The sequence below is a fragment of the Salmo trutta genome, chromosome 1 (assembly GCF_901001165.1).
Source record: "Salmo trutta chromosome 1, fSalTru1.1, whole genome shotgun sequence".
NCBI lineage: Eukaryota > Metazoa > Chordata > Actinopteri > Salmoniformes > Salmonidae > Salmo > Salmo trutta.
Window position 1 is genome coordinate 18,274,736 of NC_042957.1, and position 27,962 is coordinate 18,302,697.

The window sequence follows — 27,962 nt, forward strand, 5'->3', positions numbered from 1 at the left end:
AACGCCGTGTGGGGAGAGGGAGATGCGACGTTGGACCATTTCGAGGAGTTCACCCACCGCTTCCAGGCAGTCTTCGACCACCCACCCGAGGGTAGAGAGGCGGGTGAGCGCCTCTTCCATCTGAGGCAGGGGACGAGGAGCGCCCAGGAGTTCGGCCTGGAGTTTCGGACCCGCGCGGGATGGAACAACAGGGCCTTGATCGACCATTATCGTTTGCGCGAGGACGTCCATCGGGATTTGGCCTGCAGAGACACTCACCCTCACCTTCGACCATCTGGTGGACCTGTCCATCTGGCTGGATAACCTGCTGGCTACCTGCGGACGTCCAGATCGGGGTCTGTCGGTTCCATCCCCCCCCACCACCTTTCCGATACCCATGGAGCTGGGAGGTGCGGTGCGCAGGGAGACCGGAGGTGGTTCCAGCTCGTGCACCATCTGTGGCCGCAGAGGTCACACTGCCGGTCGGTGCCGGGTTGATTCCTCTGGGGATTGAGGCAGCAGGCAGGGCGCTCTGACGTCACCCCAGGTGAGCCGGCACCATTCTCACCCAGAGCCCTCTGTTGCACATATGTTTTTGTATGTTACTTTTTCTGAGTTTTCCCCGAATTCCCAGGATAGGGCGCTCGTAGATTCAGGCGCGGCTGGGAATTTTATAGACAGATTGTTCGCCCTTAGTTTAGGGATCCCTATTGTTCCCATGCCTGTGCCCTTCCCCGTTCACGCCTTAGACAGTCGACCATTAGGGTCAGGGTTGATTAGGGAGGCCACCACTCCTCTGGGTATGGTGATGCAGGGGGGTCACAAGGAGAGAATTAGTCTCTTCCTCATTGACTCTTCTGCGTTTCCCGTGGTGCTAGGCCTACCCTGGTTAGCTTGTCATGACCCCACTGTTTCTTGGCAACGGAGGGCTCTCACGGGGTGGTCGGGAGAGTGCTCGGGGGGTGTTTAGGGGTTTCCGTTGGTGCTACTATGGTGGAAAGTCCAGACCAGGTCTCCACCGTGCGCATTCCCCTCGAATATGCCGATTTGGCTCTCGCCTTCTCCAAAAAGAAGGCGACTCAATTACCACCCCATTGACAGGTCGATTGTGCGATAAATCTCCTGGTAGACGCTACACTTCCCAGGAGTCATGTGTATCCCCTCTCACAGGCGGAGACGGCGGCTATGGAAACATATGTCTCCGAATCCCTGCGTCAGGGGTACATTCGGTCCTCCACTTCACCCGCCTCCTCGAGTTTCTTTTTTGTGAAGAAGGAGGGAGGTCTGCACCCGTGTATTGACTATCAAGGCCTGAATCAGATCACTGTGAGGTATAGTTACCCACTACCGCTCATAGCCACAGCGATTGAGTCAATGCACGGGGCGCGCTTCTTCACCAAACTAGATCTCAGGAGTGCTTACAACCTGGTGCATATCCGGAAGGGAGACGAGTGGAAGATGGCTTTCAGTACCACCTCAGGGCACTATGAGTACCTCGTCATGCCGTACGGGTTGATGAATGCACCATCAGTCTTCCAAGCCTTGGTAGACAAGATTTTCAGGGACCTACATGGGCAGGGTGTAGTGGTGTATATTGATGGCATTCTGATATACTACGCTACACATGCCACGCATGTGTCCCTGGTGCGCAGGGTGCTTGGTCGCCTGTTGGAGCATGACCTGTACGTCAAGGCTGAGAAATGCCTGTTCTTCCAGCAGTCCATCTCCTTCCAAGGGTACCGCATTTCCACCTCAGGGGTGGAGATGGAGAGTGACCCCATTTCAGCCATGCGTAATTGGCCGACTCCCACCACGGTAAAGGAGGTGCAGCGGTTCTTAGGGTTTGCCAACTACTACCGGAGGTTTATCCGGGGTTTTGGTCAGGTAGCAGCTCCCATTACCTCACTGCTGAAGGGGGGCCCGGTACGTTTGCAGTTGGCGGACAGGGCTTTTAGTCACCTGAGGGCTCTGTTTACCTCGGATCCCATGCTGGCCCATCCGGATCCCTCTTTGGTGTTCATAGTGGCTGGGATAGGAACTGTGCTCTCTCAGCGCTCAGGTGTGCCACCGAAGCAAAACTATGACGTGGGGTACCGGGAGATGTTGGCTGTCATCAAGGCCTTGAAGGCGTGGAGACATTGGCTTGAGGGGGCTAAACACCCTTTTCTCATCTGGACTGACCACCGCAATCTGGAGTACATCCGGGCAGCGATTAGACTGAACCCTCGTCAGGCAAGGTGGGCCATGCTTTTCACTCGTTTTGTTTTCACCCTGTCCTACGGACTAGGCTCCCAGAACGTGAAGGCAGACGCACTGTCCCGACTGTATGACACAGAGGAGCGGCGGCGCTCGGCGGTCAGCGTTGCCGGTCTTCTTGCCATCATCGATCCACTTTTCATTTTCCATTTGTTTTGTCTTGTCTTCTCACACACCTGGTCTCAATTTCCCTCATTACATGTTGTGTATTTAACCCTCTGTTCCCCCCATGTCTTTGTGCGGAATTGTTTATTGTAAGTGCATGTGCACATTTTCTCTGGTGTGCGACGGGTTTTGTACCCATTTGTTACCGGTGGTTTTATGAAAAAATCTGCTCCGTTGATTACCATGTTTTGCTCTCCTGCGCCTGACTTCCATGCCGCCAGTTACGCACTCCCTTACAAAAAGGCTTCTAAAGTTTCCACTTTGAAATGACAGACTTGATTTGATCTAACAAAAAACAAATCAACCTATAATCCACATAACAATTCACATTTCCTGTTGATGCAGGATTTTCTTCCTGCTATAGCAAACTGGCTAAAATTAAGATCCTACATCTGTATGAACCTTAATATTGATCATAGCTCACAGCCAGACAGAACATAGCAGCATGCCATGACTTCTAATGAGTTGGATCCTATTTGGAAGATTAGTTGTTACGTAGGCCTAATCAATGGCATCACAAGATGAGGAGTCCCCATAGGAACTCAAGTAATTTCTACCAGCAACTGTTCTCCTTGTACATCCATAAGTGCTCAACATGCAAGTAATTGGTCTCATAATGACTACCGTGGATGGAGGTAAAACCATCCAGGAGAATGAGCTCTGATCCCAGGTGGGCTGATGTAGATCTGTCTTCAGCAACCAGTCATTATAATTATTAACCCCCCCATTTGTAGCGCCCCAGTGAGTGCATTTAATTGATCCAATTTGCTGGCCTAATTAATTTATCCTCGGCTAAGATATGAAGCAGGGCTGTAATCCCCTTGAGGCTACCCACTTGGCACAGACGTCAGTTCAACGTCTAGATTTGATTGACATTTGGTTAAGTTGTCAACTAATGTGAATTCAACATGAAATCAACTAAAAATGTCACCATGTCATTAGTTGTGTGAAAAATAAAGAAAATGCCCTTAAGTTTATGATTTTTTGCAAATCCATTTAGTTTTCCACATTTTTTCAACGTCACCACATTTAGTTTTTGTATTGAAAATATATAGAAACAATGTTGATTCAAACAGTTTTTGCCCAGTGGGTACTGTTGAACAACAGGGACCCTGCAGTCCATTTTACTGGACGCAATGAGAGGGATTCCACCAGACCTTAATTAGCTATAACAACCACAAGAGCAGCTAAGAGGACTGTATCTGTCAACATCAGATCAAGGAGACTCATGTAGCTCATCAAATAGCATTCTGAATAAAACTTCATTTTGGAACAGCATATAGTTGTGGGATTGACACTTCTACAAAGAAAGTAAGGAAGTATTTTCAGTAAGCAACAATTACACAGACAATTGTAAAATATCATGACAATGAGCTAGTAACAAATTTCACAGAGGAGATTGATGGGTCCAATTGATTTGACTCTGAGGGTTAACCAAGAGTATTTTCCATTAACTAGATGCATGGAAAGGCATTGATCATCCCTGGTATTCACATCATGTCATAACAGTGACACAATTGGTGAAAGGTATTGAAAGCCTGCTACAATACTGATCATTTCATGAGATGGAGAAGACTCCTCCATCTCTCTCTCTCTCTCTCTCTCTCTCTCTCTCTCTCTCTCTCGCCTCTCTCTCCCTCTCGCCTCTCTCTCTCACCTCTCTCTCTCTTTCATAATGTCACACGTGTAATTACATTCCTCTGGGTCATTATTTTCCCACTTTTCTCAGATACGGCAAAAGCTAATCTAATAAAATATATGACTGGAACAACTGGAACAAACTGCAAAAATCACTGAAGCTGGAGACATATCTCCCTCACTAACTTTAAGCACCAGCTCTCAGAGCAGCTCACAGATCACTGCACCTGTACATAGCCCATCTGTAAATAGCCCATCCAACTACCTCATCCCCATACTGTTATTTATTTTGCTCCTTTGCACCCCAGTATCTCTACTTGCACACTCATCTTCTGCACATCTATCACTCCAGTGTTTAATTGCTAAATTGTAATTATTTCACCATTATGGCCTATTTATTGCTTTTACTCCCTTATCCTACCTCATTTGCACACACTGTATATAGACTGTTTCTATTGTATTATTGACTGTATTTTTGTTTATTACATGTGTTACTGAGTTGTTGTTTGTGTCGCACTGCTTTGCTTTATCTTGGCCAGTTTGTAGTTGTAAATGAGAACTTGTTCTCAACTAGCCTACCTGGTTAAATAAAGGTGAAATAAAAAAAATTATAAAAATATGCTAAACCAAGCTTCATAATCCATTATGGATCTATAATCATCATGCCTCAACTCTCATCACCTAAACCAGGGGTCCCCAATTACATTCAGCCGTGGGCCAATTTTTCCTTGAGTGGATGGTTGGGGGGCCGGAACATATAATTCATATAATTCACTGCAAATTAACCACAAGAATCCCAAACAGATATAGTATTTGACAAAAACGAAATCATTTCGAACCTTGATTACGTTGGGCTACGATCACATTCTCCTCTCTATTTATGCTTGGGAATACTTGGGGAAAGATTTCCCAGAATTAAAATCACTTTGAGCTGATTTCCTGGTGATTTTACAGTCTTTTATGTCCAAAAAATAATTTTTTTTTAAGCAGGATTTTATTAGTAGTATTTTTTGGGCCAGAAAACTTGGGGGGTGAAATAAAACCACCCATGGGCTGCGTATTTGGGAATCGTGACCTTAACCATACTAGTAGGTTGACACCCCTCTCCGTTACCTTTTTTCCTCTCCAATAGGAACCTCTCCACATCTGACCTGTTTTATCACCCTTCTTCCCTCTCCTAACCTGTTACCCAGAAAACATGCTTGAGGTCCAGCTAGCTACAGCAAACATAATAATGGAACATTAATTAGAAAATTGATTGCAGCGCACCTTTCTCACATTAGAGATATTTGATTAATGTGGCCTGAATCACTCTGGTTTCAATCTCGTTTATATAACGTCTCCCTCCACCTCAACACACCACCTTCCCCTCCAACCCTCCCTCCCAACCCCGCCAGTCCCATATTCTGATGGAGATTTAATTAAACCAAGGGGAAATATTGTGGCGCTACATGTTCATTCTTCCTCCACAGGTTTATAATCAATGTAATCTCCCATTGTTCAGTGAAAGTGAAGGATGTGAGGCTTTGTCCTTCAGAAAGCCAACAGTACCTTGACAGAACAATTCACAGCAACCGTTGTTGGAAAAGGAGAATCAGTGGTGAAATTTCTCAATGGAAATTATTTATGATCCATCTACAACGTAAATTCATTGCTGGCTGTGTGAAGTAGAAATGCCACCTATGTCAGGTTACTCGAGTGGCCAACTGAAAGACCTCTGTCAATAGAAAATATCTTTCTATTTTCATGTATAAAGAATGGCATGTTTTCCTTGTGTCACTGGGAGAAAGAAATGAATCGTGAACATCTGTAAGTCTTGACATCTTCTGCGATTTGAACTTTCCAAAAACACTTATTTTCATTGTGCCTTACATACAGTAACATGGTCCTGGTCTCATTGGAGGAGGTTAGGGTTGATGATCGGGATGGAAGTTTGCCTTTCAATTATTCCTCCCTTACTTACAGCCCGGCGGAGCATAATGTCTTATTCAGAGCGTTAGACCTGAGCCAGGTGATGTTCTGCTCCAATGACCCGACACCACATCACCACATTACCCTGTTGTTTGTCATATTTAGACACACACAGGCCAGATCAGGCCAGACAAGGAAAACCAAATGTTGATTACACAAATATCACACCAGTTTTGTTACACCTCTATGTGATAAAGTTGCTCCTTATTGTAGGTAGACAGACACATGCATTAATCCAACTCTGGCATGAATTCGTTTAACTCTCCCAAGGTGCATGTGTTCTGAGGACAGTAACCTGATGACCACCTCTTCTGTCACATACTAACTGCCTCTGTAGCAAAAATTTTACATTTTTGAGCATAGGCGTATTTATTTCTGTAACAACACACTCACTTATCACAAATTGTAAGTAATCTAGTTACAGTGCCTCCTAAAAACATGATTGACATTGGGAAAAGAGGGTAGGCTGTCAGCTGACCATTGATGTTCATGATTGATGTAAATCTGCTAGTTAGCTAGCTGGTTATTTTCTTACTGATTGTGATTTATCTTCAATGCTCCTAAATAATAACTTCACGATATAGCCTAATATTATACATTTTCTAACTCATGGTATATCGCTGGCTGGCTAGTGGCTTGTGTGATTATTTTAGTATATGGTGGTTAGTTAGAGTCTATGCCTGTGTTCAGTGCTTAATTTGTAAATCGGGAGGTGCCGGAAACAAAAAGTTAGCACGAGAGGGGGGTGACCTGGGGAGCTCTGAGGTACCAGAAAGCATGGGGGAAAAAATCCTTTACAATAAAGCATTGCATGCACATCATCACATGTGCGTAATGGCAGTAGAGTAGAGGCTCTTACAGAAGTTGCACACATGGAATAAAGTTTTTGTAGCCTAGGGTCTGGAAATAATGTGTCCTTTTATAACAGCATTTCATGTAATTTTACATGACTGGAGACTTTGGCAGAATATTTTTTTAATATCGCACAATACATCAAGATGACAGGCTACTTTGGCTCTGACAAACAGATCAATAAAAACAACCTCGCCTTGAATCCATCAATAGTCTAGGTGTGTGGAGACACACATATTGTACCAAATTAGGAGGATTTTATAGTCCTAAAATTGCTTTACAGTTTCTATTCTGTGTGAACTGAAAGTGGGCCTCTGGGGGATTTAACACTAACAGATGTACCATGTCTTTGGGTGATACCACATTCCAGAGCATGAGTTAATGTTTCTGTACTGGGGTACCAGGGGAAGATGACTCCACTAGGGAGTTGGGGGGCCAGAAACTGGTCTCTACACAATGAGGACAGTTTTTACAGCAGATACTGTCTGATGTGAATTATAAGTATCTTTCATACAAATCTTAAAATTGTGATACTTTCCATACATTTGTTGTTTGTCACGTAGACTGAAGGAGGATGGACTTTGCTATAAAATCTGTGGCTCAAACCAGCTGGTTGAGTTCTCAGTGATCACCTCCAGGGGGGTTACCAACCAGCTGGTTGAGTTCTCAGTGATCACCTCCAGGGGGGTTACCAACCAGCTGGTTGAGTTCTCAGTGATCACCTCCAGGGGTGGTTATCAACCAGCTGATTGAGTTCTCAGTGATCACCTCCAGGGGGGTTACCAACCAGCTGGTTGAGTTCTCAGTGATCACCTCCAGGGGTGGTTATCAACCAGCTGGTTGAGTTCTCAGTGATCACCTCCAGGGGTGATTACTGACCAACTCCATTACTGCAGTAATTAAATAATAAAGTTTGATTATTTTGAAGAAATGTTAAAAGTCTCTCCTTTTGATTACAATAATTCCACCACACTGTTACACGGAGTGGAACAGGGGAACCCAAGAGCAGACTCAGACAAGGAGACTGGGATGAAGTAACCAAGATATTTATTGAAACACAGGGGGAAGATGGAGTGCAGGCCAGGGGAAGCTCGGGCGGGTTGCAGGAAACCAGGTGCGGAGGCTGAGGCGAGAGGGGTTGTGACAGGGCAAGCAGGTCCGGAGGGGAATCCAATGGAGCAGTAGAGTGGGGAATACAGGGCAGAGTAGCAGGATGAGGAGACGTGGGACTGGAGACAGGAACCAGAGTCAGAGCTGGCAGGACTGTAGTGGAGAGTACTGTGTCAGGCAAGGAAAACAGGTACAATGGTTAACAGGATCTAAATAGTAACAAATGGCTAGAAACGTAGACTGACTGAGCAGAGATTTCGATCTGGCAGTGTGGAAGTGGCAGGACTGAGTATTTGTAGAGGTCTTGATTATGGAACAGATTGCAGCTGGAGGGGATCTGCTCATTCATTCTGAACAGACAGTAGTAATTCTATAACTTTATAACTAGCAAATGTATTTATTTCTCTTTCTGGGGTGCTGCAGAATCTCCAGCAACGCTGTGGAGATGAGACTTGCAGGCTCATGTCTATCAGAGCCATTGAGGTTTAAAGAACTGGAGATTGCGTCCAAGATGTCAGACCATTTTTTTTAAGGTAATCAAGGTACTCATATTCCCATATGCCGATTCATGGACCGTCTATATCCAAGTTGCATCCACTTTATGCGGACCAACATCACATTGGATGAATATAAAATGTTAATATCGTAACGAATATCTTATAAAGAATTATGAATTGCAATTTGTTGTGGCTAATGTAAATAGTTGGCTAATGTTAGCTAGACTAGGGGTTAAGGTTAGGGTTAAGGCTAAGGTTAGGGTTAGTGGAAGGGTTAGCTAACATGCTAAGTATTTTCAAAGTAGCTGAAAGGTAGTAAGTACATTTTAACCAACAGGACACTTTCACGGCTGGAAGCTGAGGGCCAGGGAGGACAGTGTAAAGTAGAAAGTGTGAGAATGCCAATATATATGGCACCTGGGTATGAAAAATGTATGAAATGCATTTCTGAGAGAGTGAGCAGGGATAGGAGTGTATGCGTGTGCTTGTGCGTGTGTGTGTGTGCATGCCGATGTGTGATAAAAATGTGTCTCTGTATTTTTGAGATTTTTTTTAAAGTGAGTGATTTTACGGTCAAACCTATTAACATCATGATCATGCAAGTGTTGGAGAGTTGACATGTCGAAAGTGTTTGAAATGTGAAGCTGAAAGAGAATAAAGCTGGAGTTCTACAGAGTCACATGAATAAAGCTTGAGATCTACAGAGTCACGTGAATAAAGCTTGAGTTCTACAGAGTCATGTGAATTAAGCTTGAGTTCTACAGTCACATGAATAAAGCTTGAGTTCTACAGAGTCACATGAATAAAGCTTGAGTTCTACAGAGTCACGTGAATAAAGCTTGAGTTCTACAGAGTCACGTGAATAAAGCTTGAGTTCTACAGAGTCACGTGAATAAAGCTTGAGTTCTACAGAGTCACATGAATAAAGCTTGAGTTCTACAGAGTCACGTGAATAAAGCTTGAGTTCTACAGAGTCACGTGAATAAAGCTTGAGTTCTACAGAGTCACATGAATAAAGCTTGAGTTCTACAGAGTCACGTGAATAAAGCTTGAGTACTAAAGATTCCACAGAGTACATGCAGACAGGACCAAGGCTCCATGTTCAGACACCACCTCTGATACCCCCGAGACAACCTACAGTAAAACTGTTCCATAGCAAATAGAAAAACACAAAGTATGGTCCGATTCAGCTCTATGGAACTGCTTGGAACTGTTGTGGAAGCATGCACTAAACAAGAGAGAGTGTGCAGAGATCAGAATTACAACTGGAAAGACTGGAGTGCTGTAGCACACTTCCAACATTCACACTTTTTAAATGTGAATTTGTAAGGAATAAACATATTCAAATTCCAAATTCACCTTTTGTGTATCTTGATTGCGTGGATATCCTTATGTATAGTCCAATTTGACATCAGACCGAGCACCAGTGAAAGATACGGTTTCCACTGCGTACAACATAAACAATCAGCAACAAATGATAAGCAACAGCTTGTGTAAAATCAATGGATGCACAATAACCATTAGTCACCTGACAAAGATCCTTGAAGGATCTAAACATTGTTTGTTTGCGAATTAAGGTACATGGTGGAGTTTATGAGTGTGCAGGCTCTATTTCTTTCACACAATAGCCATTCACACATCAACAGAACTAGATCACACATTACCAATCATTGAAAAGACAACTATAAGTCTTTTGGTCCAATCAATTCTTCTGTAAGTGCAACCTATTCTATACAGTACACTGAGTTTACAAAACATTAGGAACACTATTCTCTTTCCATGACAGACTGACCGGTTGATTCCAGGTGAAAGCTCTGATCCCTTATTGATGTCACTTGTTAAATTCACTTAAATTAGTGTAGATGAAGGGGAGGTCCACCACCTAAAGGACATCCAGCCAACATAACACAACTGTGTCAACATGGGCCAGCATCTCTGTGGAACGCTTTCAACACCTTTTAAAGTCCTGACAAATTGAGGCTGTTCTGAGGGCAAAAGGGGGTGCAACTCAATATTATGAAGGTGTTCCTCATGTTTTGTACACTCAGTGTATTACACCTATATCGTCTACCGATATGACTTGGTGTGAAAACCTCAAAACGCAGAGTCCCTTCCCATCATCTCTAATCACCGTCTCCCCCCCAAAAATATATGATGCACTAATATCTAAACTCCTGCAATTTGTGTTTCAAACTCCAAACTACCAGCCCCATGCTGAATGCTGAACAGAATCCATCCACACAGGGAAACAAATGAAAAAGGAGAAGGAATGAAAGAGAACAGTAGTTCAGCTGTAAGTAACTCACCTATCACCACTAGGTACATGCCTGCCCAGTAGTCCACAGTGGGCGACAGTTTGGACGTGTATTTGTTGTCCTCCTCCATGCTCCTCTTCCACAGACAGACCAGTAATCAAACTCCCCAAACGGTGCCAGCGAGAGAAATAGACCTCCAACAGGGACACAGGATCATCTGAACAAGGCTTATCCTTGACATTACCACAGGTAGCATTTTCAATCAGCTCCTAGAATCTTTATATTCCCTCTCCATAATGGACTCCCACACATATGCACCTAAGTACACACACACACACACACACTCACGCGCACACGCACACGCACACGCACACACACACACACACACGTGTACAGTACAAAGCCACACACCACACAGCACCCCCACCTCCCCTTCCCCGCTGAGCAGATTAGGATGACAACTGTCAACTGTGAGTGTAAGTACACTCATGAAAATGCACACACTCATGTACACACACACTCCTGCCCTGGGTGAATGCTTGTAACGCCCTGGCCATAGAGAGGGTTTTTTTGTTCTTTATTTTGGTTAGGCCAGGGTGTTACATTAGGTGGGCGTTCTATGTAAATGTTTCTATGTTGGCTGGTTTCTTTGGTTTGGCCGTGTGTGGCTCCCAATCAGGCACAGCTGTAGTTCGTTGTTGCTGATTGGGAGTCACACATAAGTAGCCTGTTTTTCCTTTGGGTTTTGTGGGTGATTGTATTCTGTTAGTGTGTTTCCTGACAGAAGTGTTTCTGGTCGTTTTTGTTTAGTTTTTGTATTGTGTTCGTTCAGTCTATTAAAATTCTAATGATGAACACATCCTCCGCTGCACCTTGGTCTAATTCTGACGACGGCCGTTACAATGCTGCAGTCTTTCTATGCTCCTGTCCAAATTTCACTTGCACCCATCTGTGCTAACAGCATTTTCTTCAAAGTGTTTTATTGTGTGCGTGTGTGTGTGTGTGTGTGTGTGTGTGTGTGTGTGTGTGTGATGGTGTGTGGAAAAAGGGAACACTATCTAATCCAACCAAAACTCTCCCGGTCCTCCTCCTGTAGAGCGAATAACACCTTTTGGCAGAGCACGGCCACAAATACAGACACACACACACACACACACACACACACACACACACACACACACACACACACACACACACACACACACACACACACACACACACACACACACACACACACACACACACACACACACACACACACACACACTGAGTGCTCTAATCATTACGAGGAGAGATACTGTAGCAAAGCAGCAAGGAGAGCCTGTCGTTCCAGAGAAGCCTCATCGGCGAGGAGCTAGTCCACAGCTGTTTCAACGGGTTAGGCTTCGCTTAGCACATCAACCGTGAAACTAGGCATACTTACTCTCCAAGAATTACCTTGACACTGGGAAAAGTCAGAAGGCATTATTCAAAATTATCCCCGCTTTGCAGCCTCATATGGCCAAATTACCTCCGGCCTTAAAGCTAGAATCTTTAGTTGAAACAAGAACAAAGAAGGTCACCCCGGCTCTGTTTTGGTAAAAAGATGAGGAATGGGCCTATATAAATTGGACACGCCTACTCATTCCAGGGTTTTTCTTTACTTTTACTATTTTCTACATTATAGAATAACAGTGAAGACATCGAAATTATGACATAACACATATGGAATCATGTCGTAACCAAACATTTTTTGAACAAATCAAAATATATTTAATATTTGAGATTCTTTAAAGTAGCCACCCTTTGCCTTGATGACAGCTTTGCACACTCTTGGCATCTGGATCGACAGAGTTTGAGAAACCATGTGCTAAATGGCCAAAATGTAAAAATGAAGGAAAAAACGGGGCTTCACTCCCAATCAGTTAATCTGATGATGGTGTTCTGCAGTGCCCCTTTAATAATAATACAGGCTTTACTGATCAGTGGCCCTGGGTGAGTATGGGAGGATGGAAGAACCATTCCAGCCATACAGACCAAAGGTTAGTGAGGGAGCTGATGACACCTGTGATTGTGAGGAATGGCGATGGACATGTGCGAGTTTCCAGGAAGAATCTTCTTAATAGAGATATGGAGAGAGAGAGAGAGGGGGGGGGGAAGAGAGCGAGAGAGAGAACTATGCCCCCTGCCCCCTGAAACAGGGGGTATGCTAACCCACTCTATTAAATTAGTCAAAACAGGAACATTTTAAACATTTTACATCTGGGTCTAAATGAATAAGGAAATTATCTCAACAGAGAAAACTTTTGTCATGTGTGCTACCTCTATCTCTCCAATAGAATCCCCATACTTTAACGATGACAGCTTTTCCATCCTAGCAGGGGAGACCAACCATTTCCAGGCCCAGGGACATGTACTAGTTTGAGGCAACCTACATGCCAGAATTGGACAAGAACAAGACACTCTCAGCACACAGGGGGGCAAACACTTACCTGGAGGTGACAGCATTCCCTCCCAAATATGCCCCCCTAGACACAACTATGACAAAACAAACAATAAAAACGGGTCACAACTCCTGCAGCTCTGTCGCACGCTGGGTCTGTACATAGTCAATGGTTGACCTCAACCCAGAGTCTCTCAGAGCATTCACATTCAGCCCACTGACACCCCTATCAGATCACAGCAAAATCACAGTCTACTTGAACAGAGCAATACTCAATCATGAGGCATCAAAGCCAAAGGAAGTGCATAATATTAAGAAACGATATAAATATAGTAAGTAGCATAGAAACCTACCAAAAAACAATTAGGCAACAACAAATTCCATCGCATTTAGACAACTTCCTGGACAAAACAGTAATAGTAAAGGTGTAAACTTGGCAGTAGAAAGCCTTAACAGTATATTTGACCTTTCGGCTTTCCTATCAAATCTAAAAATGTAAAACAGACAAATAAAAAACATTTATTAAAAGATAAATGGTTTGATGAAGAATGCAAAAACTTAAGAAAGACATTTAAAAACCTATCCAACCAAAAACATAGAGACCCAGAAAACCTGAGTCTACACCTTCACTCTGGTGAATAACTAAAACAATACAGAAATGCACTACGGAAAAAGAACGAACAGCACATCAGAAATCAGCTCAATGTAACTGAAGAATCTATAGAATCTAACCACTTCTGGGGAAATTGGAACACACTAAACAAACAACAACACATAGTGTTATCTATCCAAAATGGAGATGTATGGATAAACCACTTCAATCTTTTTGGCTTTATAACAAAGAACAAAGACCAAAACAGATAAAACATATACATGATCAATTACAAATCTTAGAATCAGCTATCAAAGACTACCAGAATCCACTGGATTCTCCAATTACATTGAATGAACTACAGGACAAAATACAAACCCTCCAACCCAAAAAGGTCTATTGTGTTGATGGTATCCTACATGAAATGATCAGATATACAGACTAAAAATTAACAATTGGCTATACTTAAACTCTTTAACACCATCCTCAGCTCTGGCATCTTTCCCAATATTTGGAACCAAGGAGTGATCACCCCAATCCACAAAAGTGGAGACAAATTTGACCCCAATAACTACCGTGGGATATGCGTCAACAGCAACCTTCGGAAAATCCTCTGCATTATCATTAACAGCAGACTCCTACATTTCCTCAGTGAAAACAATGCACTGATCAAATGTAAAATTGGCTTTTTACCAAATTAGTGTATGACAGACCATGTATTCACCCTGCATACCCTAATTGAAAAACAAACAAAACAAAAGCAAAGTCTTCTCATGCTTTGTTCATTTCAAAAAATCTTTTGACTCAAATTAGCATGAGGGTGCTATACAAATTGATGGAAAGCGGTGTTGGTAGAGTAGCTCAGTTGGTAGGGCATGGTGTTTGCAACGCCAGGGTTGTGGGTTAGATTCCCACGGGGGGCCAGCACAGAAAAAAAATAAAAATGTATGAAATGTATGCATTCACTACTGTAAGTCGCTCTGGATAAGCGTGTCTGCTAAATGACTAAAATGTAAATGTAAAATTATATGGGTCACTTGCTTTAAATCCTTCCATTCAGTGTAGCTTTTCCCATATAAAGTGTATAAGGTCTTTGTGACATCTGCTGATGGAAAAAGGGCTTTATAAATACATTTTATTGATTGATTTGATTGAATAGCATAGACTTTGAGAGCAAAAACACAAGATGTAATCTCCCCCATGTATGAAGTACAATGAAAGGTGGTTTGGTGAATCAAGGTGGCGGACATCCATTATTGAGGTGAACAATTCAGGGAATGAATGAAGTGGGGTGAGATGGAAGAGTTGGCCTTGAGGATTACATGAAACCCAAAACACACTTTGTGTATTAATTAAGAAGTTTCAATAAAGGACTGTATATATTGACAGATACTGACAGGCTGTATGTACGGCGAAGATGAATGTCATCACTAATAGCAGGCCTCACGCTGTGTGGCGTGACTTGCTCTATTCAGAGATTCACTGATGATGTTCTCTGATCCATACAACTTAGAAAGATAACTTCCCCATCTACTGTATCCATTCACTAATATACAGTATGTTACCACATGGAGGCAACCCATTGTCCAGATTATTTTCATTACAACACACAACCCCCCACCTCAACTCAGTGTGGAAGGTGTGGAAACAACACTGAATGCCAGTTGAAATGACAGACAGAAAGTAGCATAAATGATTACGCTAAGAACACTCATTTATAATAGTGTAATAGGTGCTTAAATGTCATTTACATAAAGAAAGTTGCATAAATGGCATTTACATGCTCCAGTACTTCCTGTCTGGCTCTCTGTACAGTATCTCATCAGCCGCTGGACTCCCAGCATGAGTGCTCTCTCCTGGGGCTCTGACATGTGAGTCAGCCTCCCAGTCTGTGATTACTGTAACATGATGATGAAGGAGTTTAGGAGGTCTGTCTCACAATTTTTTGTCGCTTATAAAGAAACAAGTCATAAACATGAATGTCTCTTCTGTAAGCTTTCAGATTGTGGAAGTGGAGTGTCAATGTGATTCAGTCGATACAGATCAAAACTGCTAATTAAGTATGATGGATGATTTGGACATCACATGCCTTTTTTGGGTCACACACGTACTCACATACACTCGCACGCCTCCTTTCATGTTGCGTGATACTGTTGTCATGACTTGACTTTTAACATGAATCTGAAGACTGTAATTTATCTAACAAACTATGTTTAATTGTTACCCGATCAAATTAGTTGTCACAGGTTATGTCGTGGTGTTGAAGAGAGGACCAAAATGCAGCAGAGTTGTGGATACTCATTTTCTTTTAATGAGACACACGCAAAGCATCCACAGTGAAAAAACAAAACAATAAATGATACTCACGACAGGAACAGTCTTACAGGCATACAAAACGCAGTGCAAGAACAACTACCCACAACCCCAAAGAAAAACACACACACTTATATAGGACTCCCAATCAAAGGCAACTCAACACACCTGCCTTCAATCGGGAGTCCTAATCACCAACACAACATATAACCCACAAAAAACCTGCCACGTCCTGACCAAAACTAATACAATACCTCCCTCTGCTGGTCAGGACGTGACAGTACCCCCCCCCTCAAGGTGCAGACCCCGGAATGCACCTAAAAAAAAAGACAACACAAAAAAAACAATCCCCAACAAAACCAATAAACAATAACCCCTAAACAATGAGGGAGGGAAGGGAGGGTGGCTGCCGTCACCAACGGCACTGTGCTACACCCTCCCTCCCCAACCCACCTATCCTGGAGGTGGCTCAGGTGCAGGACGTGGACCTCGCTCCACCTTCAGTGTCGCCCACTTCGGTGGCGCCGATAGCTGCGCCGGGCAGACGGGCCACTCGGGCTGACCCTGGCAGACGGACCACTCGGGCTGACCCTGGCAGACGGACCACTCTGGCTGGACCGGAAGACATGCGGGCCACTCTGGCTGGGTCGGAGGACATGCGGGCCACTCGGGCTGGGCCAGAGGACAGGAGGGCCACTCGGGCTGGGCCGGAGGACAGGAGGGCCACTCGGGCTGGGCCGGAGGACAGGAGGGCCACTCGGGCTGGGCCAGAGGACAGGAGGGCCACTCTGGCAGCTCCGGGCAGTCGGGCCACTCTGGCAGCTCCGGGCAGTCGGGCCACTCTGGCAGCTCCGGGCAGTCGGGCCACTCTGGCAGCTCCGGGCAGTCGGGCCACTCTGGCAGCTCCGGGCAGTCGGGCCACTCGGGCAGCTCCGGGCAGTCGGGCCACTCTGGCAGCTCCGGGCAGTCGAGCAACTCTGGCAGCTCCAGGCAGTCGGGCCACTCTGGCATCTCCGGGCAGACGGGCCACTCTGGTTGCTCCTGACTAGCGGGCGGCTCTGGCGGCTCCTGACTAGCGGGCGGCTCTGGCGCCTCCTGACTAGCGGGCGGCTCTGGCGACTCCTGACTGGCGGGCAGCTCTGGTGACTCTTGACTGGCGGGCAGCTCTGGTGACTCTTGACTGGCGGGCAGCTCTGGTGACTGTTGACTGGCGAGGCTGGGCTGACGCACTAGACTCCTGATGTGTGGGGCTGGTACTGGACGTGCCAGCCTGGAGACTCCCAATCAAAGGCAACTCAACACACCTGCCTTCAATCGGGAGTCCTAATCACCAACACAACATATAACCCACAAAAAACCTGCCACGTCCTGACCAAAACTAATACAATACCTCCCTCTGCTGGTCAGGACGTGACATTAGTCATGTAACAATTAACTCATTAGGATCTGGGGCACCACAAGAGCGGTTCTTTAACCTGTCTGGGCTAGGGGGTAGTATTTTCACGGCCGGATAAACGTACCCGATTTAAACTGGTTACTACTCTTGCCCAGAAACGAGAATATGCATATTATTAGAGGTTAAGACTCTCGTTAATCCGAAGGGTTAATAATCCATAGTTATATCCAAATACCTCCGTTTTGTTCGTGTGTTCAGGTCACTATCCAAAGGGTAACGCGCAAGCGCATTTCGTGACAAAAAATGTAAAAATTTTACTTTACCGTAATTAGAAGCATGTCAAACGCTGTTTAAAATAATTTTTTATGCTATTTTTCTCATAAAATAGCGATAATATTCCAACCGGACAACGTTGTATTCATTCAAAGAGGGAAAGAAAAAAATGGCGAGGTCTCGTGAACGCGCATCTCCAGTCTCTCTGTCACCAGGCAGTCCACTGACAAACTCTGCTGATGTTTTCTGCCCAGAGACAGGAGACGCGTCAATCCGGTTTCTGAAGGCTTTAGAGAGCCAATGGAAGCCTTAGAAAGTGTCACGTAACAGCACAGATACTGTAATTTCGATAGAGATGCAACAGAAGGACTACAAATTGTCAGACAGGCCACTTCCTACTTGGAATCTTCTCAGGTTTTTGCCTGCCATATGAGTTCTGTTATACTCACAGACACCATTCAAACTGTTTTAGAAACTTTAGAGTGTTTTCTATCCAAGAAAAAGGGGGTTATTTGTTATTGTAGTTTGGTCAGGGCATGGCAGGGGATGTTTGTTTTATGTGTTTCGGGGTTTTTGGTTTATGTTCTATGTTAGTATATTTCTATGTTTGTTCTAGTGTGTCTATTTCTATGTTTAAGTTTCTTGGGTTGACCTTCAATTGGAGGCAGCTGTTCCTCGTTGCCTCTAATTGAAGGTCCTATTTAGTAGGGGTGTTTTTTCCTGTTTTTTTGGGGGGTAGTTGTTTTTCGTATAGTCTTTGTGTCCTTACGGAACTGTTGGTTGACGTCGATTTATGTTGTTTAAGTGTTCACTTATATAAATAAAAGAAGATGAGCACGATACCCGCTGCACCTTGGTTCACTTTCTATGACGCACCTGACAATAACATTTTTAATGACATCACAAAATAACACACAATATGACATTAGTGTTCTATAGATCGCTTCTGACCATTCCCCACGTTCTATGTTAGAAATATTGTTCCAGTATTCGCTTCAGAATGTTAGAGTTTTGGCAGGAAAAGTCTGTGAAACAAAGGCACATTCATCTGGTGAACATTTGAGAGGGAGGGCTGAATGTTCTCTACTCTGATTTATGACAGGACGTGAGTTGATAATCCCCACCAGTTCCCTCCTCCCCCCCCCCCCCCCTCTGCGGGTGAGAGGGGGTCTGGTTGAAGTCATTCATTGGAAACCTGATCTGACCTATTTGGATCCTCACAGGACAGTCATGACACTGTCCTTTGTGCTTGGTTTACGCTCAGTCGCCTCCAGTCTATGTCTAGTCCCTCAGTGTCATGGGACAATCTGTGGTCGGGCGCCAGAACAGGCCCTGAGTATGCTAATTGGTGAACAACTAGTGCCATTTCCTAGGCAACACAACGATGAAGACACATTAAAACATTAGCAAGGGTTTGGTTCAAGGCTGTGTCAAATCTCTGGTCCAAAAATGTAAGTAGAAAGTGTATTATGTGACATAGGACACTTTTAAGGACAATAGTACATTAAGAAATCCTCATAGCTATACACCAGGGGTGGGCAACGCTAGTCCTCGAGGGCCTGATTGGTGTCACAGTTTTGCCCCAGCCCCAGCTAACAAACCTGACTCGAATAATCACCTAATCATGATCTTCAGTTAAAAATGCAATTAGTTTAAATCAGCTGTGTTTGCTAGGGATGGAGAAAAAGTGTCACACCAATCAGGCCCTTGCGGACTGGAGTTGCCCACCCCTGCTATAAACCTAAGTGTGTGGGTGCTGAATAGATGAATAACGGTCCATATTTTACAGAATGACACCATATCATAAAATCTCTGGCACTGGTAACCCCACTGGTACCCTCACTATGTAGGGAATAGGATACATTTTGAGACAAGCCCTTCGACTTCACCTAGTGTGAACTACAAGAGACTACTCCATACAGCAGGCCTGGGCAATTCCAGTCCTTGGGGTCCTGGTTGGTGTGACACTTTTCCCCCATCCCTAGCAAACACATCTGATTTAAACTAATTGCATTTTTAACTGAAGATCATGATTAGTTGATTATTGGAGTCAGGTGTGTTAGCTGGGGCAGGGACAAAAGTGTGACACCAATCAGGTAGCCTTGGCTATCCTTTCTAACCAACTGTATGAAATAATATACATATCACTGAAACTCAAGAAACACAGTCCTTGACTAATATCTGTTTACAGCACTGAGGGAAAGATACCACTTTATAACGTACTACTGCTATGAGTAATAAAAGCCCAGAGTTAAATAGGGACACCATGCAGATGTTTGTTCAGATCAGACAGTACCTCACCTTGGCCCAGACTAAACACTGCCCCAGTGCACTCTGGTACCACTCTCCCAATGCGGAAGACCATCAAAAGGGCTAAGTCTTAATGCTCTTATTACTGGACTCAGAAAGTGCAGCATGATGTTGATTCCTGTGGTGTTGTGGTATGTCTGTCACAATGAGTGGAGCAGTCTAGAGTGTGTGTGTGTGTGTGTGTGTGTGTGTGTGTGTGTGTGTGTGTGTGTGTGTGTGTGTGTGTGTGTGTGTGTGTGTGTGAGAGAGAGCAAGAGAGAGAGAGATGCTGTATATCATCATGACTCACTCTCTAGAGCCCCCTAGTGTCTCTGTAACACTGCTAGAGTCCAAAGACCCAACTCAAGTCCAATCAATCTCCACTTAAAGGGTTGAGCTGGGGTGTATTCCTTACACCGATTCTGTTATCAAATTGATCAGAAATACAGTGTAGACATTGTTAATGTTGCAAATGACTATCATAGCTGGAAACGGCTTTTTCTTTTAATGGAATATCTACATAGGTGTACAGAGGCCCATTATGAGCAACCATCACTCCTGTGTTCCAATGGCACGTTATGTATGCTAATCCAAGTTTATCATTTTAAAAGGCGAATTGATCATTAGAAAACCCTTTTGCAATTATGTTAGCACAGCTGAAAACGGTTGTCCTTATTAAGGAAGCAATAAAACAGCGAGAAATGGCCAAGAAACTGAAGATCTCGTACAACGCTGTGTACTACTCCCTTCACAGAAGAGTGCAAACCGGCTCTAACCAGGATAAAAAGAGGAGTGGGAGGCCCTGGTGCACAACTGAGCAAGAGTACATTAGAGTGTTTAGTTTAAGAAACAGACACCTCACAGGTCCTCAACTAGCAGCTTCATTAAATAGTACTCGCAAAACACCAGTCTCAACGTCAACAGTGAAGAGGCGACTCCGGGATGCTGGCCTTCTAGGCAGAGTTGCAAAGAAAAAGCCATATCTTAGACTGGCCAATAAAAATAAAAGATTAAGATGGGCAAAAGAACACAGACACTGGACAGAAGAACTCTGCCAGCACTAGGGCCCTCTGTTTCAATAACCAAACTAGCATAGCACTGCCGGCCCAGACCAGCACTAGGGCCTTCTGTTTCAATAACCAAACTAGCATACCAGTAATAATGAAGCCGTGTATTGGGCATGCATTCTAAGTGGCTTGCTAGCATGGGCATTATATGTGTCACACTGGGCTCAAAATAGTCAACTTAAATCAGTGGAGAAGCTACCTTACACATTTCATATGACAAAGTGAAACTTTACAAACATATTTCTCACAATGGAGTGATGATTGTGACTGACCAGGTGAATCCTGGTGAAAGCTATGATCCCTTATTGATTTTTAAGCCTTGAGACAATTTAGACATTGTGTATGTGTGCCATTCAGAGGGTGAATTGTGTATATGTGCCATTCAGAGGGTGAATTGTGTATGTGTGCCATTCAGAGGGTGAATTGTGTATGTGTGCCATTCAGAGGGTGAATTGTGTATGTATGCCATTCAGAGGGTGAATTGTGTATGTGTGCCATTCAGAGGGTGAATTGTGTATGTGTGCCATCCAGAGGGTGAATTGTGTATGTGTGCCATCCAGAGGGTGAATTGTGTATGTGTGCCATTCAGAGGGTGAATTGTGTATGTATGCCATTCAGAGGGTGAATTGTGTATGTGTGCCATTCAGAGGGTGAATTGTGTATGTGTGCCATTCAGAGGGTGAATTGTGTATGTGTGCCATTCAGAGGGTGAATGGGCAAGACAAAATAGTTAAGTGCCTTTGAACGGGGTATGGTAGTAATGTAGGTGCCAGACGCACCGGTTTCAGTGTGTCAAGAACTGCAACGCTGCTGGGTTTTTCACGCATAACAGTTTCTCGTCAAGAATGGTCCACCACCCAAAGGACATCCAGCCAACTTGTTGGAGTCAACATGGGCCACCATCCCTGTCGAATGTTTTAAACCTTGTAGAGTCCATGTCTCGACAAATTGAGGCTGTTCTGAGGGCAAAAGGGGGTGAAACTCAATATTAGAAAGCTGTTCCTAATGTTCTGTAGATTCAATCCGACCTCTAATTGAGTTATAAAACTGTTGATATAAAGAGCGGTGATTGATTGAGCATTGATTTTGTTTTTTATCTGTTTTTTCCCAGCATTGTTCTGATCGCGGTTTAACGACAGACACAGAGTTTAAAACAGAATACAGAGCTATGGATGCTACTGCACCAATACGGCAACTCCAGGGTGAGTGTGTGTGCGTGTAAGTGCATCTAGAGGGTTAATGTCCAGAATGTTTGTGCTAATTTAGAGATATTTACTGACAATCTCCATTCTTCGGATTAATTCTGATTCTGATAATGCCGTTGGCTCCTGTCACGTTCTGACCAGTAAAGGGGTTATTTGTTATTGTAATTTGGTCAGGACGTGGCAGGGGGTGTTTGTTTTATGTGGTTCGGGGTTTGTTGGGTTATGTTATTATGTAAGAGGGGGGTGTTTGTTTAGAGTGTTTCGGGGTTTGTTGGGCTATGTGTTATGTAGAGGGGTGTTTGTTTAGAGTGTTCCGGGGTTTTTGGGTTATGTTCTAGGTTAGTGTAATTTCTATGTTAGATCTAGGTTGTTTAGTTCTATGTTTAGTTAATTGGGATTGGCCTTCAATTGGAGGCAGCTGTTCCTCGTTGCCTCTGATTGAAGGTCCTCTGTATAGGGGTGTGTTTGTAATGGGAATCGTGGGAAGTTGTTTTTGCATAGCTGTGTGTGTAGCCTGCAATACTGTGCGTTCGTTAATTTTTCTTGTTTTGTTTTAGTTAAGTGTTCAATAAAAGTTAAGATGAGCACTCAACCCGCTGCGCCTCGGTCTACTCCATACGACGACCGTTACAGAACTACCCACCACCAAAGGACCAAGCAGCGGAGGAAGGAGCAGCAGGTGGACTACAGGGAGTCGTGGACATGGGAGGAAATTCTGGATGGGGCTGGACCATGGCACCAGGCTGGTGAACACCATCGCCCACCGGAACAGGTGGAGGCAGCCAGGAGAGCGGAGATACGAGAGGCTGAAGAGGACCGGGAACGCTACAGGGGAACACAGCTGGCAAGGAAGCCGGAGAGGCAGCCCCAATAATTTTTTGGGGGGGGGCACACGGGGAGTGTGGCTAAGTCAGGTCGTAGACCTAAGCCAACTCCCCGTGCTTATTATGGGGGGCGTATGGAGTGGAGAGCGCCGGAGTATGCGGAAGTGCACACACTCTTGCCCATGCGCACGCACAGCCGGTGCGAGCGATCCCAGCCCCTCGCAAGTGCCGTGCTAGAGTGAGCATCCAGCCTGGGAGGAGGATGCCTGCGCAGCACATCTGGCCACCAGTGCGCCTCCTAGGCCCAGGCTACTCTGCGCCTGCTCTACGCACGGCAACCATCAGGCCTCTGCACAGCCCAGTTCGCCCTGTGCCAGCACTCCGCTCGTACAGGGCTACTATTACCATCCAGCCAGGACGGGTTGTGCAGGAGGTGCGCTCGAGACCGCCAGTGCGCCTCCACGGACCAGTGTATCCTGTTCCCGCTTCCCGCACTAGCCCTGAGGTGCGTCTCCAGTCTGGCGCCTCCACTACCAGCCCCACGCACCAGGCCTCCAGTGCATCAGCCCAGTCCTGCTCCTGCTCCTCGCACTAGCCCTGTGGTGCGTGTCCTTAGTCTGGCGCGTCCTAAGCCAGCCCCACCCATCAGGCCTTCAGTGTGCAGTCCCCGTCCAGAGCTTTTGACGACAGTGCCTCGTCCAGAGCTTCCGGCAACAGTGCCTCGTCCAGAGCTTCCGGCAACAGTGCCTCGTCCAGAGTGTCCGGCGACAGTGCCCCGTCCAGAGTGTCTGGCGACAGTGCCCCGTCCAGAGCTTCCGGCGACAGTGCCCCATAGAGAGACGGCCCACAGTCCGGAGCCAGCAGAGACAGCCCACAGTCCGGAGCCGAGAGAGACGGCCCACAGTCCGGAGCCGAGAGAGACAGCCCACAGTCCGGAGCCGAGAGAGACGGCCCACAGTCCGGAGCCGAGAGAGACGGCCTACAGTCCGGAACCGGCGCAGCGAGAGTCGCCCTACAGACCGCAATCGGCGCAGCCAGAGTCGCCCTACAGTCCGGAATCGGCGCAGCCAGAGTCGCCCTACAGTCCGGAATCGGCGCAGCCAGAGTCGCCCTTCAGCCCGAAGTCTCCAGTGACACGCATCAGCCGGAGGTCTCCAGCAACGCACATCAGCCTGAGGTCTTCAGCGATGCGCCATAGCCCAGAGACTTCGGGAGGGGTAACATTTATTAAGTATTTAGCGGGGGTGGACAGGTCAGGTTGGGGAGTAAGGCCAGAGCCTGAGCCACCTCCATAGTAGGTGGGTTGGGGGGGGGGGGGGGGGGGGGTGTAGCACAAGAACCGTCGGTGACAGTGGCCACCCGCCCTTCCCTCCCTTTAGTTTGGGATTCATTTTTGTTTTGGGGTTATTTTTGTGTTTTTTGTTTAGGTGCATCCGGGGTCTGCACCTTTGGGGGGGGGGGGGGGGGGTACTGTCACGTTCTGACCAGTAAAGGGGTTATTTGTTATTGTAATTTGGTCAGGACGTGGCAGGGTGTGTTTGTTTTATGTGGTTCAGGGTTTGTTGGGTTATGTTATTATGTAAGAGGGGGGTGTTTGTTTAGAGTGTTTCGGGGTTTGTTGGGCTATGTGTTATGTAGAGGGGTATTTGTTTAGAGTGTTCTGGAGTTTTTGGGTTATGTTCTAGGTTAGTGTATTTCTATGTTAGATCTAGGTTGTTTAGTTCTATGTTTAGTTAATTGGGATTGGCCTTCAATTGGAGGCAGCTGTTCCTCGTTGCCTCTGATTGAAGGTCCTCTGTATAGGGGTGTGTTTGTAATGGGAATTGTGGGTAGTTGTCTCCTTGTTTAGTGTCTGAGCACATGACAGGACTGTTAGTGTCGTTCGTTGTGTTTGTATACATGTTTTGTTTACTTTTTTCCTTCTTTTTACCAATTAGAGAAGATGAGTATACACGTTCCCGCTGCACCTTGGTCGAATCATTACGACACCCGTTACAGCTCCTGAGTAAATGAGCTGACCAATGAGGAAGAGAAGAGCACACACGAACACAGTGTAGTGGAAATGCTTAAATATTTTATGAGGAAAATAAAGCACTTTATTAACTTACAGTATGGGAGTTGATGTTTAACACAATGTAAAATATAAAGTGCATAATGGGAGTTACCTAGCAGTAAAGTAGAATGTTACCAACAATATTGAATAAAATGTAATGCATTAGAGCTTGTACAGTACAATACAAACAATTTAAGATGCAAATACATTCAGGGATCAGCCACATGGAGAGAAAGTTAAGTTTGCATGTGTGTGGTTGATAAGTGTGTGTTCAGCCAGCGACGTTGAAGATCTTGTAGCTGAGGGCAGAAGGCAGGGAGAAGAAGAGCAGGCCCAGGAACAGAAGTCCCAGGACGGCCCCCAGCAGCAGAGCACAGTGCAGCTTGTACTGCCTCCAGACTAGGATACACACTACACGCACCGGGCTCAGCATCCACGACAGACTGGTGTTGGGACGACTGCAGGGAGAGATGGAGATGTTTTACACACACAACAAAAATATACACATACTACCCTCAACGAGTCGTCTAGATACTCATGCAACCTCTGCCGCACACATCAAGAACACAGCGACATTTATTAGACGCTGTAAACGGATACAAACCTAACATTTCCCCAAATTGTTTTTCAATTCATTACATTTATTTAAAGTCCTTGTTAAAACAGACAAATTAAGATTGCACACTTTTCAACAGAAATATATAAATACACTTTATCATACAAACAGACAAGAGTTAGTGCAAACATTAAAATAGATTTTTTTGTTGGTTTGTATTTTGTGAACACGGGATCACTAAAATGACTGCAACACAAATGATGTCAAAACTGCAGGTTGACGTTTATTGGGATGAGTCTTGTCCTTGAAGCAGAACTGAGTGAGCTGCAAAGTCAAAATTGCCAATTGTAAACATTTCTGGAAAGAATTTCACTTGTTGGTCTTAATTTAAGGCTAGGGTTATCAATTAGGGTTATCTGTGTGGTTAAAGCTAGGGTTCATTTTAAAATAAGATTGTGTGACTTTGTGGCTGTGCCAGTTAGTGACCACTCTGTAGAGATGTCTCCAGAACAAGATTCATGTCAAAAAATGCTAACCTGCCTCATAACTACAAGCAAGGGAAACCATGAGGGAACTGCCCACTGCAAACTAAGTAATCTCAAATCAAATTGTATTCATCACCTACACAGTTTACAGCAGGTATAATAGGTGCAGTGCAATGCTTACGTGCTAGCTCCCTCAACATTGCAGAACAATATCAATTATAATCAAAAGTCAATCAAAAACAAGTAATTAGAGGAAGGTAGTATGCGTAGTAATTAAACTGATATAAAAAAACTGATAGGGCAAGCCAAGTAATCTGATAGGCCGATAGGGTAGAGGTCAAGAGGCCAATCCCGACCTTCCTATTTCTGTACGTCTCATGTGCTATAAGATGCACATAACCACTTAGGAATCTCTACATTGTAAAAAAAAAAACATTGTCTAGATCCGGGCATAAATAAAAGGTTTACTAACTGACTGTAAAGCTACAATAAAAAGTCATGCCTTGTCAGATAACCATGTAAACTGAATCACTGTGAGATGTTAGAATACAGTTGCATGCTTATTTGTCTCTAAACCTACTGTGCATTTGCTGGATAACAGTAACAATCTATAAGAGCATTCCAGGTCACTGAAGGAAGGGCTGAAGAAACAAGCATTGTTCCATAAAATGTTGGTGTTTGAGGACACAAATTAAACCAAACGATAGCATGCTTAGCTCGGTAATTGATAAATATTCAAAAGTTGTTCTTCTATTCTTTGTCCCTCTTTAAATCTTGTTAAACTAGGTCCTAAGAAAATAGACATCTTTTGTTCAATCGCTTCATCATTATTTAAGATGTGTACAAAGTCTGCAAGAGGAACATTAACTGTTGGAAACAATCCATTTTTTGTCCAGTTCAAGTGATCACACCAACAATCCCCATGATTCCCATTTAAAAACAGCAGTATAATAGAAGTAATGGGGAAAATTACAACATCACTTGAGAAATGTATGTCCATGCAAGACCAACAGTACCAATCAACTGACCACTAACCATGTCCTTCCAAATAATTTAAGTCACAAATAAATAGATAAATAAACAATGTCTAAAATGTTACATCAGGGTATGCCGCATCATTGATGATCAGATCAGGGGCGAGGCGTTTGATTGGTTAGTCAGTGGTCATCGCAGGAGTGGTTAGGCCCACTGTGCTACTGTAGAAGATATATGGACGTTCTTAGTTTTTAGTAGTCCAAGCGATAGATAAAAAGTCCAAGGGATAGATAGAACGTCTTTGAGTAGAAGGTGTGTTAAGCAGCACTGCCAAGGTTAGATGGGTGGTGGGGCGGGGGCAAGGCTGGGATGCTGAGGGAGGGGACCGTGGGGCTGCAATCATCTTGTCTCCACATGTATTCACTCATTCATCCCCCTCAGGCCCCCAGCAGCTTCTTGACCAGGTAACCAGGCATGCTGTAGAGGAAGAGCCCCAGCATCATGAGCAGCAGCAGGGCCACAATGATCTTGATGATAAGCCACTTGTAGCGGTTACACACCAGGTAGCGGATGGCCTTCAGGGGGCTCAGGAACCACAGGAAGGTGGTGTCTGGCCGACTGGGGGGGGGGGGGGGGGTTAGAGGGGGTGGGTGGGTTGGGGGATAGTGGGGTAGAAGATATAGGGAAGGGAGTGGAGATGGATATGGGGTAGATGGAGGGCAGTTGTGTGAGAGGTAGAGGTAGGGGACAGAGGGGTGAGTAGGTTAAAGGGAAGATAGTGGGTGGGGT

The 27,962-nt window shown here is 44.9% G+C and overlaps 2 protein-coding genes across 5 annotated transcripts in view; both read right to left on the reverse strand.

Annotated features, from left to right (window-relative positions):
* Positions 1-10,853, reverse strand: part of opn8a (opsin 8, group member a) — a 42,556-nt gene extending 31,703 nt beyond the window's left edge. Inside the window, exon 1 of the mRNA XM_029769313.1 lies at positions 10,775-10,853. Within this exon, the coding sequence (XP_029625173.1) occupies positions 10,775-10,853 (79 nt within the window). The remainder of the gene's footprint in view (positions 1-10,774) is intronic.
* Positions 10,854-25,161: 14,308 nt separating this feature from the next.
* LOC115175094 (otoferlin) overlaps positions 25,162-27,962 on the reverse strand; it is a 119,942-nt gene continuing 117,141 nt past the window's right edge. For 3 of the 4 annotated variants that reach the window (XM_029734705.1, XM_029734477.1, XM_029734312.1), the window contains one exon: positions 25,778-27,791. In XM_029734705.1, the coding sequence (XP_029590565.1) occupies positions 27,611-27,791 (181 nt within the window). In that variant the 3' untranslated portion in view covers positions 25,778-27,610. Of the gene's footprint in view, positions 25,616-25,777; positions 27,792-27,962 lie in introns of those variants that run through there. The other variant, XM_029734563.1, reaches the window with a different exon arrangement.